The 23,443-nt window shown below is 37.3% G+C and overlaps 1 protein-coding gene across 1 annotated transcript in view; it reads right to left on the reverse strand.

Annotated features, from left to right (window-relative positions):
- LOC126089129 (DNA-directed RNA polymerase III subunit RPC1) overlaps positions 1 to 23,443 on the reverse strand; it is a 217,641-nt gene that overhangs the window by 103,908 nt on the left and 90,290 nt on the right. Inside the window, exons 12-13 of the mRNA XM_049906890.1 lie at positions 20,516 to 20,651; positions 13,742 to 13,991 (exon numbers count right to left, since the gene is read on the reverse strand). Of these exons, the coding sequence (XP_049762847.1) occupies positions 13,742 to 13,991; positions 20,516 to 20,651 (386 nt within the window). The remainder of the gene's footprint in view (positions 1 to 13,741; positions 13,992 to 20,515; positions 20,652 to 23,443) is intronic.

Below are 23,443 nucleotides of genomic sequence, written 5' to 3' on the forward strand. Positions count from 1 at the left end.
AAGCAATTTAAATCACTTAATAAAAGCAAGGCTTCTGGTCCAGATTGTAAACCAGTCAGGTTCCTCTCAGAGTATGCTGATACAACAGCTCCATATTTAGCAATTATATACAATCGCTCACTCACAGAAAGATCCGTACCTAAATACTGGAAAATTGCTCAAGTCACATCAATACCCAAAAAAGGAAGTAGGAGTAATTACAGACCCATATCACTAATGTTGATTTGCAGTAGGATTTTGGAATATATACTGTATTCGAACATTATGAAGTACCTTAAAGAAAACAATTTATTGGCACATAGCCAGCATGGATTCAGAAAATATTGTTCTTGTGAAACACAACTAGCTCTTTATACTCGTGAAATAATGAGTGCTATCGAAAGGGGATGTCAAATTGATTCCATATCTTTAGATTTCCAGAAGGCTTTTGACACCGTTCCTCACAAGCATCTTCTAATCTAACTGCGTGCCTATGGAATATTGCCTCAGTTGTGCTACTGGATTTGTGATTTCCTGTCAGAAAGGTAACAGTTCGTAATAATAGACGGAAAGTCATCAAGTAAAACAGAAATAATATCCGGCATTCCCCGAGGAAGTCTTATAGGCCCTCTATTGTTCCTGATCTATATTAACGACATAGGAGACAATCTCAGTAGCCATCTTAGATTGTTTGGAGATGATGCTATCATTTACCGTCTTGTGAAGTCATCAGATGACCAAAATGAATCGCAAAATGATTTAGACAACATATATGTGTGGTGCGAAACGTGGCAATTGGCCCTGAATAAAGAAATGTGTGAAGTTATTCACACAAGTACTAAAAGAAATACACTAAATTTAGATTACGCGATAAGGTACACAAATCTGAAGGCTGTAGATTCAACTAAATACTTAGGGATTACAATTACAAATACCCTAAATTGGAACAATCATGTAGATAATGTTGTGGGTAGAGCCAACCAAAGACTGCGATTCATTGGCAGAACACTTAAAAGGTGCAACAGGTCTACTAAAGATACTGCTTACACCACACTTGTCTGCCCTATTCTGGAGTATTGCTGTGTGGTGTGGGATCCGCATCAGATGGGACTGACAGATGACATTGAAAAAGTACAAAGAAGGCAGCTCATTTTGTATTATTGTGAAGTAGGGCAGATAGTGCCAAAGACATGATACGTGAATTGGAGTGGCAATCATTAAAACAAAGGCATTTTTTGTTGCGATGGGATCTTCTCATGAAATTTCCATCACCAGTTTTCTCCTCTGATTGTGAAAACGTTCTGTTGGCACCCACCTACATAGGGAGAAATGATCATCATGATAAAATATGAGAAATCAGGACTCACACAGAAAAATTTAAGTGCTTGCTTTTCCTGCGCGCCGTTCGAGAGTGGAATGGTAGAGAGACAGCTTGAAGGTGGTTCACTGAACCCTCTGACAAGCACTTTATTGTGAATAGCAGAGTAATCATTAAGATGCAGATGTAACAAGGAACCCCTTGACAGTGAGATTGCAAAAGGCCAATGATGTTTATGTCATTTGATGCTTCACATATTGTCTACCATGCAACAGCAATGTTGCTAAGAGCGACAGGGGGCAGGACTGGAGGTTTCCAATAGTGAACACATCATGAGGCTATGGAATGTAGTTGAACTGCTTAGTTGACGAGTAACTCAAAACAGCGCTACAGCACTAGTGTTGTTGATGCAAAGCAGAGAAACGGCAATGATAAACAGGGAAAACATTGCATTATATTTACACCACAAGTTGCTGAAGTTGACATTTCATTTAAAAAAACACTAAGGAATTTCACAGAGAGAGAAAGAATGAGAAAGAAGTGGCAGATGAAATCTTAAGGTTTCTACAAAACGAGTTGGTCAAATGTGTGGTGTATTATACGCTCAATGTGTGGGAAACATACATGAGGAGTACAATTATGATGATACGTGCTTAACAAGTGAAAATGATGCAAAAACAGGTGTCGACCCATGTAGTTCATCATCTTTGTCAAATAGGGAGACAGAAATTTTGTCTCCAGTGAAATATAGTAAAGGACAATCATTATCAAGGTAGTGGGCACTGAACATATTACATACATGGAAGATCATCTGCAGAATAGTAAAAATCCAATTATGAACAAATTTCAAGTCCACAGCAATACGACTGTGTAGTGCATAAGAAAAACTATGGATATTCAAGGCATGACAAAGCACACTTGTAATAGAAATTGGTGTTTGTATGTTTCAAGGATGTTTGACACAATTTACAGGATGTGTATGATAGTGACATCTATGTTTTGCACATCAAAATGTGCAACAGGATATAATGATTTCAAGGAAAGCAGTGGGTGGTTGCATTACTTCAAGTACTGCTATAGTATTGGAAGATGTAAGATAACAAAATTTCAAACACAGTGTCAACTTTACGGTGCACAACAAACTGCAGAAGCTCCCTGAAAATTTGTAGATGAGATAAATAGAATTATCCTATTGTCAGGCAACTTTGACCAATAAGGATTTGAAGAGGAAATGCATATGAAATGAACCCTGGAAACTAGAGGTACCAAGAGAGTTGTATCAAGATCAACTAAAATCAATGCCTGAACACATTCAAATACAATTATGTCAACTTTTAATCTGGATTTTAAACTGTCTGGAAAGTTATTTATTGTGACATGAGAAATTGGAGGTGCTCTGCCCACTACAACTTCTGCTTGCATGCATGATCTCGCAGGGGCAGGGAATAGCTATGTCACAGCAAGCAAAAGTTGTAAAACAGGCATAAGAGAATTACAACTATGGATTCAGTACTGCTTTTGGCCAATAGCTCATCAAAATAGCAAGCTTTTGCTATATTCCTGGTTTGCATATATAAATACACTCCATTAGAGAAAACTATCCTTCCTGAAAAGTCTGCTACATTACAATTCATACCAACTGGAACCATAGGACAAATTCAGCCACTGTATGCTCGTTCTTTCAATGTATATAAATCATATTATCACACTATCTGCAGCTACGTCTCAAAGAATAGCCACTTTCACAATAAACTCCAAGCCAGACAGACAGCTTCGCATTTGGTTGTATGCCATCACATTCCATCAGTTCTCATCGCCCTGTTACACCAATATGATTCAATGTGCATTCTTTAAGAGTGGATATCTAGCTGAATGTCCTGCATGCTTTGTACCTCCAAAGGAATTCGCCTTCGATCTCAATGGTGCAAACCTTTGTGATCACTGCAGCAATTCGGTTTTTATGGTGCAAGTTAATGGTTTCTTTTGAACATTTCTTGAATGTCAACAATGCCCATTTAGTGAATTATAATACATACATCCCATATAAGACTGATCTCTGCATCTTCCAGACACTCATTTCCTGCTGCCCTCCTGATGCACATGGTGAGTCATTAGCATCTAATTTTTTCCTGTCAAAGTTTTTAGATGAAAACTTCTTTGTTAACAGAAAAGCATCTTTCAATGACAGAATTTCCATGGAACATGCTTAACAGCTTCTGCACAAACTTGATGAAATCATAGTTCGCACTTCACAGTAAATTCATCTGAAAGTGATCAAGTTTGCCCTTCTCAGGATTTATTTGTTTCAGCTATTTTTCAGAATATTAAGTATTCTTTCTTCACTATGTCAGCTGTTGATGGAGTCATATGTTGCTTTGCCATAAATTCTTCCAATGTAATTGTCACTCAAGAATTTCTCAAAACTGAGCTCTCCATAAAGTTTGTTAGATAAACAACAGCCATTTTCGACTATCTTCACTTTCAAAGGGCTCTTCTCAGAAATTTTTAGATATATACTTTGCAAAATACCTGTGCACATATTCCTGAAAATAACCACATACAGCCCAATGAAGCCACAACTCTAAATTTCTTAATCCATACCCCCCCTTCTCAATGCTGCAAACCACAGTAGCAGAGACTTCCCTTACAAGATTTGCACAGACAAACAAGTCCCCTATAGATAACAAAGACTTTTTATGAGTTCTGCTGAATCTTTATAATACACTTACACTGATAAGCCAAAACATTATGATCACTGCCCACTGCAACGCTGGATGTCGCCTGGTGGCATTGCAGGCACATGACGTGGTGACAAAAGTATGTAAGTAGAGCAGACATGGACGGGGGATCACCCTAACAACGATTTGAGGTGCAAATGGGGAAATCCACTGACATAAGCAACTTTGACAAAGGGCAGATTATTATTATGAAGAGCCTGTGAATAAGTATCTCAAAAATGGCAAAGCTTGTTGAATGTTCACATGTTACTGTTTTGAGCACCTACAGATAGAGAGAGAGGGACAGTGAAACTATCAATAGGCACTAAATGGTTGGACATTCACTACTCTGTACAGAAAGTTATTGCAAAGGGTGTGTATGTAAAAATAACTGGTCATTTTATTTCACATTATTTGCTATCAAATGTACAGATGGATTTTAGAAGTGGTTTACCAGCTGAAAATACTATATTCACTTTTCTCTATGAGGTACTGGATGGATTAGACACAAGATTTCAAATGCTAGGCACCTTTTTTATTTAACTAAGGGGTTTATTTGTGCTGATCACAAAATATTGCTCCAGTAGTTGGACCATTACAGAATATGGGGAGTAGCTCACATTTGGTTCACTTCTTACTTTAACAACAGACAGCAAAAGGTATTATTCATAGTGTTGAGAATGGCTATTATGTGGGGTCTAAGTGTGGCACCGTTAAATGGGGGGTGCTCGAGAGGTCAGTGCCGGGACCACTCCTGTTCTTCATTTTTACAAATGATATGCCCTCTAGCATTACAGGTGATTCTAAAATACTTCTCTTTGCTGATGACACTAGCTTCGTAGTAAAGGATGTGTGCAACATAGACACTGTCTGAATTAGTGCAATTCATGACATAAGTTAATGACTTGTAGAAAATAAACTGATGCTAAATAATAGTAAGACCCAGTTTTTACAGTTTCTAACACACAATTCAACAAAACCCAACGTTTTAATTTCACAGAATGGGCATATGATTAGTTAAACTGAATACTTCATATTTCTAGGTGTTCAAATAGCTAGTAAATAGTCATGGAAAGCCCATGTTCAGGATCTTGTTCAAAGATTTAATGCTGCCATTTTTACTATTCGAACAGTATCTGAAGTAAGTGATAGTTTGACATGAAAAGTAGTCTACTTTGCTTAGTTCACTTACGATGTATGGTATTACATTTTGGCATAAATCTTCCCATTCTCAAAGGACACTCCTGGCTCAGAAGTGGGAGGTTCGGGAGTAAGTGTAGTAAGTTCACGAACTTCTTGTCGACTCCTGTTCTTTAGTCTGTGTATTCTGACAATCGCCTCTCCATATATATATTCCTTACTGTTGTTTCTTGTTAACAATATCAGCTTATTCCTAAGAATTAGCAGCTTTCACTCAGTTAATACTAGGTAGAAATCCAACCTACATTTGGACTGCACTTTGTTGACTCTTGTGCAAGAAAGGTGACCAGTATAATACTGCATCCATTTTCAATAACCTACCACAAGAATTCAAAGATCTTAGTAGTAATCCTTGTGCTTTAAAACTGAAACTGAAGAGTTTCCTCATGGGTCACTCCTTCTAGTCTGTCAAGGAGTTCCTTGAAAAATTAACATGATTCCTGTGTTATAATGTTGATTGCATTTACATAAACCAGCTTGTCGTTTTTGGGTTCATAGACATTTTACTTTATCTGTTATTACTTTTATGTTGTAATTTCATGATCTTGGAGATTAGCTCCTCAATTTGGTCCTACAGAACTCGATGCGTAAAAAAACATGGGGTTCAGAGGCTTCTCTACTCTGTAAAACAGGACACATGGCAATCTGTGGCATCTCTGCCAAAAAGAGCACAATTGCAGTGGGCACGGGACCATCAGGATTTGACTGTAGATCAATGGAAACGTGTCGGCTCTTCTTGTGAATCACATTTTTGCTACACTAGGTTGATGGTTGTCTCCGTAAACACTGTCATTGAGGTTAACACCAGCTCAAAACATGCAGTGCACCATGGACACAGGCTGGTGGAAGCAATATTATGCTATGGGAGACATTCTCCTGCACTTGCATGGGACCTGTGACAGTAATGAAAAACACGCTGACAGCTGTGAAACACCTGCATCCTTTCATGTTTGATGTCTTCTCCAACAGTGAAGTCACCTTTCACCAGTACAAATTTCCATGTCTCAGAGCTAGAACCATGCTACAGTAGGTTGAGGAGCATTACACTGAACCCACACTGATGTCTCGGTGACCACATTCACCTGATGTAAATCGTGTGAAACCAATCACTGTGTACGCAAGTCAGTAGAAACACACCTGACTAACACACAAAACGAAATGCATGATCACTCACTGAACTTCATTACTTTCATGACCACCTGTTCATTTTCATTACTGTTTCATGAATTTCATGAACTGCAGACACCCAGGTAAGGCATCTGTCTTGAAAAGTGCTTTGACACTGGAAAATTTGAAGCTTTTTCAGGGCGAATTCTTGGGATATCAGTCCTACTCATTAGATTGTAATAATATTATGAGAAGGACAGTTGCTACTCACCATATAGCGGAGATGCTGAGTCGCAGATAGGTACAACAAAAAGAGTCTCACAATAAAAGCTTTCTGCCATGGGCCTTCATCAAACAAACAAACACACACACACACACACACACACACACACACACACACACACGACTGCAGTCTCAGGCAATTGAGTGGCGCGCGTGTGTATGTGCGTGTGTTTGTGTGCCTGTGTTTGTGTGCGTGTGTGTGCGTGCACTTACGTGAGTCTATTGTTGACGAAGCTTTAACTGTGAGAGTCTTTTTGTTGTGCCTATCTGTGACTCAGCATCGCTATACAGTGAGTAGCAACTTTTATCTCATGAAATTATTACATTCCATCCTGTACTACCCATTAGATTTTGTGTCCTATGACTTTCAGTTACTCTCACATACAAAAGGTGGCTGATAAACATTTTGAGTCAAGTGACAGCTTGTAACGCGACATCCTACCCTAGCATTACTTTTCCTCAACAGCAGTTGTCGAATTTTCGACAGGACAATGTTACCTCAGTTGCTCTTTTGAAAAGTTTCAAATACGAGGGCAGTTCATTAAGTAATGCAACACATTTTTTTTTCTGAAACAGGGGTTGTTTTATTCAGCATTGAAATACACCAGGTTATTCCCCAATCTTTTAGCTACACAACACTATTTTTCAACGTAATCTCCATTCAACGCTACGGCCTTACGCCACCTTGAAATGAGGGCCTGTATGCCTGCACGGTACCATTCCACTGGGAGATGTCGGAGCCAACGTCGTACTGCATCAATAACTTCTTCATCATCCGCGTAGTGCCTCCCACGGATTGCGTCCTTCATTGGGCCAAACATATGGAAATCCGACGGTGCGAGATCGGGGCTGTAGGGTGCATGAGGAAGAACAGTCCACTGAAGTTTTGTGAGCTCCTCTCGGGTGCGAAGACTTGTGTGAGGTCTTGCGTTGTCATGAAGAAGGAGAAGTTCGTTCAGATTTTTGTGAACAACTGTGACAGCACTACCAACAGAGATGTCAAGTTGAGCACTGAGTTGTTTGATGGTGATCCGTCGATCATCTCGAACGAGTGTGTTCGCACGCTCCGCCATTGCAGGAGTCACAGCTGTGCACAGCCGGCCCGCACGCGGGAGATCAGACAGTCCTGCTTGACCTTGCGGCGATGATGACACACGCTTTGCCCAATGACTCACCGTGCTTTTGTCCACTGCCAGATCACCGTAGACATTCTGCAAGCGCCTATGAATATCTGAGATGCCCTAGTTTTCCGCCAAAAGAAACTCGATCACTGCCCGTTGTTTGCAACGCACATCCGTTACAGACGCCATTTTAACAGCTCCGTACAGCGCTGCCACCTGTCGGAAGTCAATGAAACTATACGAGATGAAGCGGGAATGTTTGAAAATATTCCACAAGAAATTTCCGGTTTTTTCAACCAAAATTGGCCGAGAAAAAAAAATGTGTTGCATTACTTATTGAACTGCCGTCGTAATTTTACATACAGTTGGTTGATTTTCAAGCTAAAATTTATGAAATGGAATTACTTTATAAAATATTTTAGTTTTGACGTTATAATAGATAAGTACTAGTTCTGAATGTACAGTTAAAATTATTTTTTTAGAAACATTTGAAATTACAAATTATCTGACACTTAAAATTTCTATTATTAATTATGCAATCCTCTACTGTTTTCTATGATTATTTCTGGATTCATTTATGAAATAACAATCAAAATCAATAATGTAACAAAAACTTGTAGGAATTCATTTGTTAAGAAAAATTTTAAACCCCTTTGGAATATTGTTATTTCAGCAGAGTGTGAGAGCAGTAAGCTTGTGTCTTATGTGATCAGGTGTATTTTTGTATAATAGGTGTGAACAATGTAATTTTAGCTTTCTTCTTCTTTCGATTTCGGCCATCTTTGGACCACGTTCAACAATTCACTTGCCCGGCTTTTTGATCTTTTTTTCTCTCTTCCCAATATTTCCTCATCATTTTCGAGTGGTTCCTCCTCCGCTCTTCCGACCATTTCCTGTTATTATTCTTTAGTTTCGTTTCTTCTGGAAAACACTTAATTTCGTTCACTATTTGTCTAAACTTTTCCCTGTCCCTGATTGACTCACGGGTGACATTAAAATAGGCCAAATCCTTTTTCACCATCTGTATCCATTTATTGTTGGTTTTTTCGTTCCTGTTACTATGTTCAAACACTTTTCTTGTTAGTCTGTTTCCATCCATCCTCGACAGGTGACCATAAAACGTTAGTCTGCGTTTACGCATTGCCTCACTCACTTTCTCAATAGTTTTGTATATTTCCTTATTACTCTTTAGCTTGTACTCTTCTCCAATCTTTCTCGGTCCTAATATTTTTCTCAAAATTTTCCTTTCTTTCTTTTCCATGTTTTCTATTTCCCCCTTTTTGTTAAGAGTTAGGCACTCCGATGCATACAGGCATTCTGGTCTAATGACAGTTTTATAATGTCTTAATTTAGCTTGAATCGAAATGTTTTTTTTTGTTATATATGTCTTTGGTTTTTTGAAAAGCAAATTCCATTTTCCTTGCTCTCGCCTGGTTTGCACTCTTGTCTAAACCATTCACTTGAATTATTTCACCTAAATACTTAAATTTTTCTACTCTCTTAATATTGCCGTATTTAGTAATAAGATTTTTCTTGTTATTTCTATGATTAGACATATACACGGTTTTTTCAAATGAAATCTGCAGTCCAGCTCTGGCCGAAACTTCTTGTAGTTTCTCCAAGTAGTTCTGAGCTATTTCTTCGTTTTCTGTAATTATTGCCAGATCGTCTGCAAAAGCTAAACAGTCCACTTCTATTTTTTCTTTTTTTGATCCAATTCTGATGTCATTCTTGGTGCCTTTGAGTTCTTCTTTCCATATTCTCAATATCTTTTCCAGTACGCAGTTGAAGAGGATTGGGGATAAACCATCACCTTGTCTAACACCTGTTTTAATTTCGAACTTCCTTGAAATTTCACCCATAAATTTAACTTTGGCCTTACTGTTTGTTAGCGTCTGTTTGATAATTTGAATTGTTTTCTTATCGACCCCAAATTCTTCCAATACTTTCAGTAATGTTTCTCTATCTACCGAGTCGTATGCTTTTTTGAAATCTACAAATACTATTGCAAATCTCTGGCCTCTTGAGATTCTGTAACGAATTAGTGTTTTCAGGTTAAATATTTGTTCAACACAGGATCTACCTTGTCTAAAACCTGCTTGATATTCACCTATTTTTTTATCCAGAACTGGCTCCACGATTTGAAGTAATTTCCTTGACAAAATTTTGTATCCTACTGGTAGTAGCGAGATCCCTCTATAATTATTAACATTCATCTTATCCCCCTTTTTGTGTAGTGGGTGTATCAGGGCACACTGCCAGTCTTCAGGAATTCTTTCTTCGTCCCAGATCTTCTTAAACATATGTTCCAAAACTTGTGGGAGGTTGGTATCCATTATTTTTAGGATTTCTGGTACTATGGAGTCTTCACCTGGGGCTTTATTGTTTTTTAGACTGTGTATTATGTGTTTTATTTCTTCAGCGTCTGGAGGTTTTGACTCGGTATTAGTATTTCGGTGGTTTTCAAAACTCATTTTATCTTTGGGTGGTTCACAATTTAGTAGATTCTCGAAATATTTTGCTAATATTTCACAATTAGTCTTGTTTGTCAAACCTAGCTTGTTCTCTTCATCTTTAAAACATAGATTTGGGGATTGGTATTTGGTTAGCTGTTTTCTAAAAGTTTTGTAGAAATCTCTAGAATTATTTCTTTTAAAGTCTTCCTCAATCTGTTCTAGGTTATCCTGAAATTGTCTTCTTTTTTTATTACGGAAAAGCTTAGCTGTTTCTCTTCTCTGGATTTTAAAATTGTCAAGATCTTGAGGATCTTTTGTGGAGTTCCATTTCTGCCACAATTTCTGTCTCTTCTCCAGGTTCTCATCACATTCATTGTCCCACCATGGATGTCTTCTTACTCTTTTCACGAGACAATTTTCTTTTGCTATTTCAACTATTTCGTTTTTGATCTCCTCCCATCCCGCTTCCTTATTTATTGTGGATATGCCATCGCTATCTTTGTGCAATGCTCTTTGAAACCGTTGTTTAATTTCTTCATTTTTTAAAGTTTCTGTGTTATATTTTGGAATTTTGTAAAAGGTTTTCTTCTCTTTTCGAAATGGGAGTGGTCTGAATTTAATCGTAGTCAAATAGTGGTCTGAATCAACATCAAGGCTTTTCAGCACTTTAGTGTTTTGAATTTCTTCTTGACAATGAAGTGAGATAGCCACATGGTCAATTTGGAATTCTCCGAGAAGTGGATTTGGTGATCTCCATGTTTTAGTTTTTCGGCTCAGCTTTTTGAAATGTGTTGTCATTATTTTCAAGTTGAAATGCCTACATACCTCTATAAGCCTTTCTCCATTTTTTGAAGTTCTTTTGTGACCTGGGAAGAGGCCTACTGTTCCATGGTATTTTTTCTCCCTTCCTATTTGTGCGTTAAAATCGCCTACTAACATTTTTATGTTCTTCTTTGAGCATCTATCCAGTTCCATTTCAAGTATCTCCCAAAATTCTTCAACTTTCTCCGGGTTATTTTTGTTGTCCTGGTTTATGGGTGCATGGCAGTTGATTATAGAGTATCCTTTGTTTTTACATTTAATCTCAAGAATGGATAGTCTCTCAGAACTCGAGTAGAAGTTAGTAACTGAATCTAAAATTGAGTGATGTACCAGAAATGCTGTTCCCAGGTATGGCATTTGTTTCATTAAGATTTTACCTGGTTTTCCTTTAAATAAACGATAGTTTTCAAAATCTAAAGCAGTTTCATCTAAAAACCTTGTTTCTTGCAATGCACATATTAAAATTTCTTTCTGGTTCAGCTTTTCAATCAATGATTTCAATTTTCCTACTTTAATTAGAGAGTTTACATTTAGGGTTGCAAACATAGTTGCTTTCTTAAATTTCAGTGTTGAGGGCTGCATACATGTTGGTTGGGGTCCTCCAAAATCCTTTGACCCCTTTGCATTGTTTCTACGAACAACGGAGGATTTGCCATTCGGTCTACCTCTTGGAGTAGTGTCTATCTTTGACGACGTTCCCATCATGCTTTGCAGTAATTGTTGGATAATAAATTGGGGGATCGGGTTGCCCCGAATCCGAAATTAAAACCAAGGTAGTAAGCCCTGGAGTTAGCTCTTCCGCTCTCTCTGCCGTTGGGAAATTGTTCCTCTTCCGCCATTGAGACCGTTGGCTGGGTTTCACCTAGTAACCCTAGGCAGGGGCCCTATGACAGGGTGCTACCATCTGGAGCCGGACGGACCCTGGTTTTTTTACGAGGTTGTTACTCCTCCCCCTCCACACTTCCCCATCCTCTTGTTTTTAGATGGGCCCGGGCTTGGGACCGGCTTGCGGCGGTTTAATGTGTTAATGTGAAAAATCAAAATACTGTATGATATAATAAAATGTGAGAAAATCAGTGGAAAATATATTTACATAAAAAATTCTGCAACAACAATCTTCAAATTTATTTAGTTCAACCAACCATGAGGACCAGATGTTAGATTTTCAGCTTCAAGAGTCAGACCCGTAGACAAGAAGACCTGGAGCCATCTCAACGTGACAAGCTAAGTAAACTTGAAAGTTTATTGTAATCTTCACTACTCTCAAATCTTCATAAAAGGCTTTGCTTATTAATTATTTGGACTGGGCATTGTTTAATGTGGACAACAGAAGGAAGAAGGAAAAGGGGGGGGTTACAAGCTGCAGATGGGTATTGTGCCAAACTTCCAAAACAGTACTTTAAGGATGAAATCTACTCATCAGAAAAATTTTGGACTGTGTGTCCAGGGTATTTCCACACATTAGTCTAAAATATTTTCTCCTAGCCCTTGTATATCAACATCATAGGATACAGCAGTTAATTGCCAAACTGTTTTATTTGATGATTTTACTAGTATAACTGTTAGCAGAACCAGGTCAGAAACTGTTCAATGAAGCAAATCATTTCTGATTCATAGATATGAGGACAACATTTGGTTGGATTAAAACACATACAGTTATTAAATGGTGACATTCAATCCATTTACAATGGTGGTGGCATGAGTCACATGGAAGGTTTCGAATTTCTAGGGGATGAAGATATGCATAAAGCATATATTCATGCCCTTTTGCAGAAGCTGCACTTACGAAGGAAACTACATTCTTACACTGTCATCACAGTCCACACGCTCTCACATAACATTTTTATGTTTACACACAGTTGTTTACAAGTAACTGCAGTTTCCATTCTGCAAAGATAAGAAAAAATGGTTCAAATGGCTCTGAGCACTATGGGACTTAACATCTGAGGTCATCAGTCCCCTAGAACTTAGAACTACTTAAACCTAACTAACCTAAGGGCATCACACACATCCATGCCCAAGGCAGGATTCGAACCTGTGACCGTATCGGTCGCGCAGTTCCAGACTGTAGCGCCTAGTACCGCTCAGCCACCCCGGCTGGAAAAGAGGGTGTTATTTTGCAGCATAATTTTTAAAAGCTTTATTAATAAGTAATAAAGTTCATACACCTCAGCCTCAATAGCAAATAATGCTTTATGGCTTCACATTATTATTATTATTATTATTATTATTATTATTCAACAGAAGAGGAAGGGCTGCATTGGTTGTAAATTTTTAATCTGTTTAATGCAGATTGTCTTCAGTGCTATTATATTCAAATCATGATGACTTATCGAATTAAAATCCCATATTACCACACTGCCATTACAAATGATTTAAACCGTTTTGTTACCTGTAATTGCACTGAGATACCATGTGTGATTTTATTTACTGTGAGTCATCAAGCCTTGGATGTCACTGCAGCTACACAGTAGCTGAAATCAACCTGCATTAAAGATTAAAAATATACAACTGATGACGCCCTTCCTCCCATCTTGGACCTCATTAATAAGGTCGTGGAGCACACAGTCCTTGATGGAAATAAACCTGAAGATTAAGATTAAGATTATTATTATTATTATTATTATTATTATTATTATTATTATTATTATTAGAAGAAGAAGAAAATACAAAATTACTGAAATCCCGTGGAATAAAAATAAAACAGCATAAAGGAAACAATGTACATATACAGCTTACCCTGCTTGTAACAGTTCATGTTTTGCACGCAGTAAACCTTGCCCAGGAGTAACATCACCAATACCTATTGAAAAGCCCCTATTCATAAGAAAACTGGACGCAATGCGTGCAAGTCGCCACATGGCCTTGGCTGCTGTATCCTCACCCCAGTCACATAGGAGTACATAAAAAATATTGCTTTTTGAACCAGATCCGAGAGTAGATTTGTCCATAGAGCCAGCAAGGAGCTCCGAATTCCGTATCACAACATCTGCGGACATAGATGTTTGATTAGTTAATTGATAATGATACTTAAACTTCTATACATTAATTAAAATAACAGTTTTAAATTTGAGTTTTCACTATATTAAAGTTATGCAAAAAACTGCCCTTTCAAAATAACAGCATAGTAGATAAAACAGCGACAAGGAAAATTCCACAGCAATTTTAGTTCCAAAAAGCAGAACATTCTTCCCTAGAAGTCAAGGAGAAAGGGGATGGTATGTAAATCAGTAAAAAGTTGCTGAGGATCATAAAGAACTTTTATGCTGAAAAGGAAACATCAGACATTTGCTGTAAGTGATTTAGGGAAATCAAGCAACACAATCTACTAAGGAGATTTAAATTTACGAGGATTTTAGATACAAGGTACAGTCAATAACAACCATGATGAGTTAGTCCGAGATAAATTGAAACATTTTTTTAGAAGAAGAAAAGTAAAAGACATTAAAAGAAAGTCAAATAATGGTAACAGGTAAAATGAAAATAAGATTGAAATGAAACTGTCATTGCAGGAAATGGAGAGAGGAAAAAAGATGAAATGTTCATTTTGAAGGATATCATGATACTGTGAGCTTGCGCAGTTTGATTTCCACATGTAAATAGGGCTCCATTCCATATAGTGTGCCTAAACTTTGTAACTGCACTGCTAAAACTGGATGTTGCAGCGAAAACAGATGGAGTTTTATATTTTGTGCTTCTTGGAAATGTAAGATTTCAGTGTCAGTATGGCCAGAAAAATATGCTGTAATTCATATCGCTTTAACATACTGCAGCCATTTGATAACGAATATTTTGTTTGAAATCAGTAATGGCAGCAAGGAATAATAAAATAATTTCAATATGTAAACAGTTTAGTGATTGGTAGCTTTTCCTCAACTTACCCAAGATTGGTGTGTCTACGAGTTTCAGGTGGCAGAAGACAAAAATGTTTGAGACAGCAGCAGGTTTCTATCATAAGGCAAATCCTGAGGCTTTCATATATATTACTCGCATCTTCATTCAGAATTATGTAAGACTTAAAAAACTTTAGGTATGTTAATGTCTCTTATTTTCGTAAGTACGCCCATCTTCAACACAATTTCTAGTTTTGTAATGATGGGGACGATGATAGCTACTTAATTTGTCATCTGAATGTTCCATGCAAAGCAAGAAGGAAGGTTAGAGTTTAGCAGCATTTCAAGAACATTCTCATTAGGGAATAATGGGGAAGAAAATTGAGTATGCCCTCTCAAAGGAGCCGCCAAGAATTTGCCTTAAGTGATTTAGGGAAATCAGAGAAAATGTAAATCTTGATGGTCTGAACGAGCCATGGATCATAACTGTGATCTCTTGCTATGACGTGAAGCAAGTCAGTTTTAATGTAATACACCTTCTCCATGAAAAATATAGTAACATTTTGACCATTTACATGATTGTCTTCTTCCTATCCTACTTTTTATCCATTAATTTATGTTTAATAGCTAGCTGTGTTTCTTCTCGCTCTCTCTCTCTCTCTCTCTCTCTCTCTCTCTCTCTCTCTCTCACTGCATTGTGAAACACACAATTTCAGTTTGTGTTTTTATATTTTTATATTATATTATCTATTAAATTCTTTCCCACACTGGGTAAATGGCCTATCTTTTTATGTCTGGATACTTAACTGCTTTTTGTGTCCATTAACACCAAGTAAATGTTTAACTTCATAATGAAGTAAATGTACTGTGAGGCTGTTGGCAGTCGGTGTGCTCAGTTGTTTAAACAGGTTCCTAAGAGAGGGTCTGGAGTGTTCCCACATATCTTCATTCTGCACTTCTGCACAAGATACACTTACTTTCTCAATCGCAAGTTAACAGAGAATGTGATGCAATAACAAATTAGTGAGCGAAAATATGAAAAATAAGTAAACTTCTCAACATTTTTATTTCCAAAATCCAATACTGTCTCTAACACAAAAGTTACAGCGCTTAGACATTTGAGAAGATGTGAACTTCCAGTTCAGGTTCTTATCAAGACAAACATCGAAGAATTTGGAATATTCTGTTTTATTCACTGATTTACTCTCCTGTATTATTTCTAATGGTGCAGTCAGGTCTAGTGAGTACCAAAATGTGTGTACTATTTTTCTCAATTCAAGGACAGCCCATTTCCAGAAAATCAGTTATTAATTTGCAAGAAAATTATAACTGCACGTTGACGTGTCTTAAGTTTCTCCATTAAGTTGAATTATAAAACTTGCATTATCACCAAAACCATGTGAGAAAAATCAGATATCAGATCGAAATGCTCCATTCAATCACGCAATGACCATACTGGCAGTGAAGCAGAAGATAAGAGAGAGAGAGAGAGAGAGAGAGAGAGAGAGAGAGAGAGAGAGAGAGAGAGAGAGAGAGCCAAAACACAAAATTCGATTTTCCGAAATTGTTTTGTTGCAGAAGATCATAATAACGGCCCTCCACTCAATATCACATGAGCACTGAAATGGCAGATGTTGAGATAAATGATCACAGAACTAAAAGCAACTACAATCACTTAGTAGTGAAAATGTCTGAACCAAATGAGAGAATTGGAACATTCTAAAGAGATTAAACAAAAGAACTTGTTCCCTTCTAGCAACAGTAGTTTATCGTAGGTCCCTGGAGCAATCAAAAGTAGCTAGTGACCAGAAAAAAGTGCAGTACATTCCTGTTTTCAAGAAGGGTTGTATAGCAGATGCACACAATTATAGGTCTACATGACTGATGTCAATCTGTTGCAGACTTATGGAGCATGTTTTATGCCACATATTATGCCATTTTTGGAGAACAAAAATCATACAGATTCTACCCACAGGGATCTTTTGAAACACAGCTCATTCTGTTATTTTGTGAGATTCACAGTACTGTAGAGATCAGTGCTCAATGTTCCTTGACTTCAGGAAGGCATTTGACACAGTCCCACACTGCCAGTTAGTGAAGAAATTACAAGCCTATAAAATATCGGAACAGCTTTGCAATTGGATTCAAGGCTTCCTTGCAGTAGAACTCAACATGCCACTCTTGACAGTAATTTCAGGAGTACCCCAAGGAAGTGTGATAGGACAATTGCTGTTTACTATATAGTCTACTAGATAACATCAGAATCCTTACAAGGCTGTTTGCAGACACTGCCATTGTCTACATGAAGGCAGTGATGCCATAAGACGGTAGCAGTTAGCAGGAAGAGCTGCAAAGGATTGATGAATGATGCAGGGACTGACAACTGAACCTGAATGTGCATACATAGGAGAAGATATCCACTACTGTACAATTAAGCTGTTGATAACAAACTGCTGGAAACTGTATATTTAGTATCTAGGAGTAACCATATGGAGTGGAATGACCACATAAAAAAATTACATGAAAAGCAGATGCCAGGCAGAGTTTCATAAGATGACCCCTAAGGAAATGTAGTTCATCCATGAAAGAAGTTGCCTACAAAACACTCTGTTGACCAATTTTCGAGAAATGCTCATCAGTCTGGGATCGTTACCACATTGGATTAATAGAAGAGATGGGCAACGTCTAACAAAGACGGCATGTTTTGTCATGGGATTGATATGTCAGCACAAGATCATTATGGAGTTGTTCAAAAAAGCTCCAGGAGCAGACATTACAAGAGAGGCACTGTGCATCACAAAGAGGTTTACTGCTTAAATTCTGAGAGAGTATATTCCAGGAAGAATCAGACAACGTATTACTTCCTCCCACATATATTTTGTAAAATGAGTACAACAAGAAAATTAGAGAATCTAGACTTAAAAAAGAAGTTTACTGATAATTATTCTTACCATGCAGCATTCACGAATGGAATGGGGAACAGGAATCAGTTAGTGGTGCTAGAAGTACCCTCTATTACAAACTGTCAGGTGACTTGCAGAGTAATGATGTAGTTGTAGATGCTTCTTGGATACGTGATGGGAGATTTTTTTAAATGTAACACAAAAAAGATCGATCCACTACTGATTGCTTTTGTTCAGTTTTAGTCATTATTCCCCAAGGTGAAGATATTATTTCAATGCTTAACACACTATGAGTTTCCTGATGCAACACTCCACATCCTTTTAGTTAGATTTCTGATATGAGCACATTAGAAAATCTTTATCAGAATACTATGAGCTGCTGATTCAAATGATTTTTACATGTCATAGAACATACCAGTTTGCAGTATTCTGTCATTTAAATCTTGTGAATCAGTCATCAAATCAAAAATAGCGTGTGCTATGGTGAGAAACTTTTGCAATCCAAACTGAAACTGACAAAGTATCTTAGTTTGAGAAAGGTATGTTAATGTTCTTGTGTACATAATCTTTCCCACTTCCTTGGAGGAGCTGATAATAGTGAAACTGGTTGGTAATTAATAATATCTATGCCACTACCTTTCTTGTAAAGGGGTCTGACATTGCCATATTTCAGTCTGTCTGGAAAAATCCCCTTCAATTGTGATTTATTGCATATGTGACTAAATACATTACATATCTGTGAAGCACAACACAATTTTAGTACTTCACTTGAAATATTATGTTTTGTGGAGTTTTTGGTGCTGATAAAGTTAATTACACTATGCCTATTAGTTCTTTGGCAGCACCTGAAGTAAATATGATTTGTGTGTACATATTTTGGTACTGCTTCTTAGATATACTCTATTGCTTTATCCCATGGACTGTCCAACACAATCTTCTGATCTACTTACAGGAAGTTATTATTCAATACATGTACTACCTGACTGTTGCTATTTATTATTTGCTTTATTTTCAATAACAAACTCTTCACTCTCCTTAACTGATATCACAGTTTCTTTTTTTACTGTTACCAACATAGATTTAATTTCTTATCCGAATTATTAACTTTGGAAATTATAAGCTCAATGGTGCACAACTGGCCATGTATTCCCGTACTGCAGACATAAATGATGGCAGTGAAGTGCCATGCAGTTGCATGTAATCAATACAGTAAGATTTTTCAACATTTCTGATGACAAAATGTTGCCTTTTCATCTACAATTTCATGAGAGTGTGCAACCGACACTCCAACCTTCCAAGATGATGACATTCATGTTCACAACCTGTGTACATTTCTGGTTTAACGAACATTCACAAACCTTACTGCACCTCGGCTGGAGCACTAAACCATCTGATTTTAATCCTATAGAAAATGTTTGATACTATCTGAATGGTGGGGGAAGGGGCAGAGGTGAAAGATAGCAATCAAATTCCCACAATTACCTATGGGTTCTAATCATCGATGAGGCTCCAGATGGACATGGCATATCTGTAGAACCTTGTGTACACTCTTCTTCACTGGTTTCAAGGTGTTTTTGAGGCTAGAGATAGTGTTATATGGTATAAGCATGATTTCTCCTGAGGGTGACTAATTTTTGGTAATGCAGGCTTACAAAGATTTATTTTTGCATTTTTAATTACTTCCTCAAGACAGCACAATAATTTCTGTAATATGCAGTCAGGGCTACTTCTCTGTTTATCCTAATGAGTTCATAAGACCTTTTTTCCCTTGCACGTGGTATTTCAGATCCTTTTTTTAATCCAATGTTATTTCAACATCTCATTAGTTCCATATTTTATTGTGTTCCAGGCAAAGCAGCTTTAGACTGAAAGAAATATATCTACGAACATACCAAATTTAGAATTGACATCTGTCACATTACACGCATCCCTCCAGTCAGAATCCTGTAATGCTACCTTGATGTTTTAAGTTGTCTGTTCATTAATTGCACTAACTGTTTTGCATGTTACCACTTCACTGTAATCAGGTAAGTTATTAAGAATGGACAGTTTTGCGTCATGGTCAGGGGGCCTATTCACTATCAGATAAGCATTTCTGTCACTGATTAACTTTACACATAGAAAAATATTGTCTATTATAGTTGGAGTCATAAACGATGGTGGTCGAGGTTAGGCTTATTCTGCGCACCTACGTCACACATTTTCCAACACCCAATGAGCATTCAGGAGCAGTCTCAGCACTCTGATTCTAATGTCATAGCAAATGCGAGCATTAAACTTGATTGTAGCAAGCCAGTTAGAGAATTTTTATTCAATTTGTTGAGAGTTGTCAATGGCTGATGCTAGTAGTAAGCGAAAAATTCTACACAACCAAGTCAGAGACAAAATTTGCAGGATAGAAGCTTTCTTCAAGCGCAAAGAGTGTACTGGAACTGTCACTTGGAACCGGTAACAATGTAATTCCCATCTGTTTCTCGACCTGCATGAACCACCATTATTCATGGATCGGACTACAGTGTACTGCTATCTTGTGTAATTCTGATGGCACAGTTTACAACAGAAGTCAGGCTGCAAGAGTCAAGTAACATTTTTAAATTGTTTTTAATATACATGACTTATCTCCTTCAGTGATTGTGTTGATGATGATTATTATTATTATTATTATTATTATGTGGACTATGAAACTCACCAGACCTGTTTATTTACAATACATCCAACTGGATAATTGGAAGCGACTTTCAATAAACACAAACACAAAACATTTGAAGATTACTTACATGAATCATTAATGCACAGCTCTTCATTGCTAGTGTATGCCCTTCCCTTGGTTCGTAAATTTGCTTTCACAGGACATTTTTTGTTTGGTCGTAAAATCAGTCCAAAGATCTGTTTTCCAGTCCATAAGGCCATTGGCTGTATATTATCAATAGAGATGAAAGAATTAAATGTCATTTGCAGTTTATGTTACTGAGAAAATCTTAAATTAACACTCATGGTACAAGTTTAACACTACCAAAAATAAGATACTGCTGAATTTTGAATAATCAGAAAAAGTTTCATTTCTCTGCATCCCAAACGAAACACACAAAACTTAAGAATTTATAACAGTAAGACACCAGAGAAAAGACAAGGATCACCCTGGACTATGAAATGGAAAGTTTGCCAGAGGAAACAAGTTTCGTTTGTACGGTCACCATTTCTTGTATACAGTACTTAACTTCAGGAAATGTAATCACAGTATTGTTGATAAGACCTTTTAAAAGTTGAAAACACTATTCCTAGCTTTTGAAACTGTTAGTTCCTTCTTCAGCAAAAAAAATATGATAAATTTGGGGTAAGTTGGAAGGAACCACTATGGATCTTAACAACAGATAGATCGGCTGCAGTGTAGTGAATTACTCACGAAATCAATGTTGAACAACAAACGTCAGTGAGAAGCCACATCACCCAGATTCTCCACCTCATTATGAAATACAGAAACTGCTGCCTCAAATGTGCAACTCTGCTCACTATGTCATGGGATGCAAAGAGTGGCATCACAGCAGCAACACAGTCATTGGAAGTACAAAACCAGGTTGCTTGGAGTGACAAGGTCCCCCCCCCCAGATCAATAGATGGCATAGCAGAATTTCAGTATATTAGAAATACACAAGACAACACATTCCACTTACCCACTGAGCACTGTTCAATTAGGTGGTGAAAGTATTCTCATGCATGCAACATTTACACAGACTGATTGGGGCCTCTGATAGGGCTTGCTTCATCTCTCATCAGCAAACAATACTGAACCTACTATCCAACTGCGTGCATCTGCTTGTCCACCTACAGCACAGTGCAGCTAACCCATACATTCAGCAAGACAGTGGATCACACAACAATACTCAGAATGTGTCAGAATAGTTCAAGGAGCACTGCACAGAAATTAAAGTTCTTGGGTGGCTACTGCAGGTCAACTTACCTCAGTCCCGTCAAGCACCTTTAGGCCAACCAGATATGCATATTTCTGACATAGCTCCAACCAGTTAATATTTTTTATTGGGGGTGGCTGAGAGGTCCTGCAGCTTTTGTGTCTTGTAGAGTCCACACCATAATGTGTCACAACATTCATTTGAATGAAAGAGGTTGATAAACATTACTAGGTATGTTTAATTCAATTGCATATTTCACTCATCACTGGGAGTCACAGACATACAAAGACATACTGCCTTACGTTATGATTGCGTGGTCTGAAGTGCCTTGCCACAGTTCGCGTGCGGCTCTCCCCGTCAGAGGTTCGAGTCCTCCCTCGAGCATGGGTGTGTGTGTGTCATTAGTGTAAGTTAGTTTAAGTTAGATTACATAGTGCATAAGCCTAGGGACCAATGACCTCAGTGGTTTGGTCCCATAGGAATTAACCACAAATATCCAAAAAATTCCTTATGTTATGCAATATGCCATAAGAAAAAGAAAATGCACATCTTTGAAAAGCTTGGTCATTAGAAGTGAGGTGGAAATACAATGTGTTGTACTGATCCAGTTCAGTTGAGTTAATCTGATGGTTCTAAAGTTGCAGTCATTATTGTACCAAGTGTTGTGGTCTATGCAGTTATTTGTACTGAACCATAATTCCAGTCTAAATGGAAATCAAGAACTGTTTATGGAATTTTGATATAAAATGCTAGCAGAGATTAATGATTACTTTACAATTATTACCTACAGAAAGATAAACACATGGAAAAATGAAACAACATATTATTTACATGTGAAGAAAAGAGAGATTTACAAAGTGACAAAAAGACATCTGTGTCTAATTCCCTCAGTATTTCCCTACATCCTATTGAGAAGATGTTCATTACCAAAATGATAACATCGATGCACACCTTTGGGGAAGGGTAAGTTTTGCCTCTTAGGATATATCAGTTGGGTTGTTGTTCTTAAGATAAAGGCACTGACTCAATATATAGTAAATGTAAGTGATTATGAAACATCCATTTGCATTATAAGCAATGCCATTAACACGCTGCTTTCTTGAATATGGCCAAACACAAGGTGTGACTTCAGATAACTCAAACTTTTTAAATCAGGTCTCTCTTCATACACATAAACTCAGAAGATATTTGCATCATTATGACTTGCTCAATGAAAACAGTATAAGTTTTTGTCCTTCAGTGGAGAATACATTGTTATGAAACTTCCAGATATGTTAAAACTGCTTGCAAGACTTGTATTTAAACCTAGACACTTGCACTCATAGGCAATTATTTTACTGGTTATTACTGAAGCTTGGCAGGTTGGAACAGACACACAGATACACATAAGGTATCTACAAAAATACCATATGTGATGCAAATCCTTGTGAATGCTAAAAACACAATAAAGTCCTTTCTAAGATTTTCTCAGCGCAACTGATTAAAATGGTATGCTTTTGGGCTTTTAACTGAGATAAAAATCTTATTTTTGCACAAAAAATTTTCAATGCCTATTCACTAGAAAGTAATTAAACAACTTTTTTAAGACCATACATTATGACAAACTCAGTACTAGAAGTATTTTACTTACAAAATATACTGTACATCATTTATCAAAATCAACATTAACTGCATGTACATTCAATTGTTACTCAATATTTTGACACTTGGTGTTAATTACAATCATTTTAACTCAGTTCCAGGAGAACAAACAGAAATCTGATTCAGAGAGGGAAGAATGCATGTGGACTTTCGTAG

The sequence above is a fragment of the Schistocerca cancellata genome, chromosome 1 (assembly GCF_023864275.1).
Source record: "Schistocerca cancellata isolate TAMUIC-IGC-003103 chromosome 1, iqSchCanc2.1, whole genome shotgun sequence".
Classification (NCBI taxonomy): domain Eukaryota; kingdom Metazoa; phylum Arthropoda; class Insecta; order Orthoptera; family Acrididae; genus Schistocerca; species Schistocerca cancellata.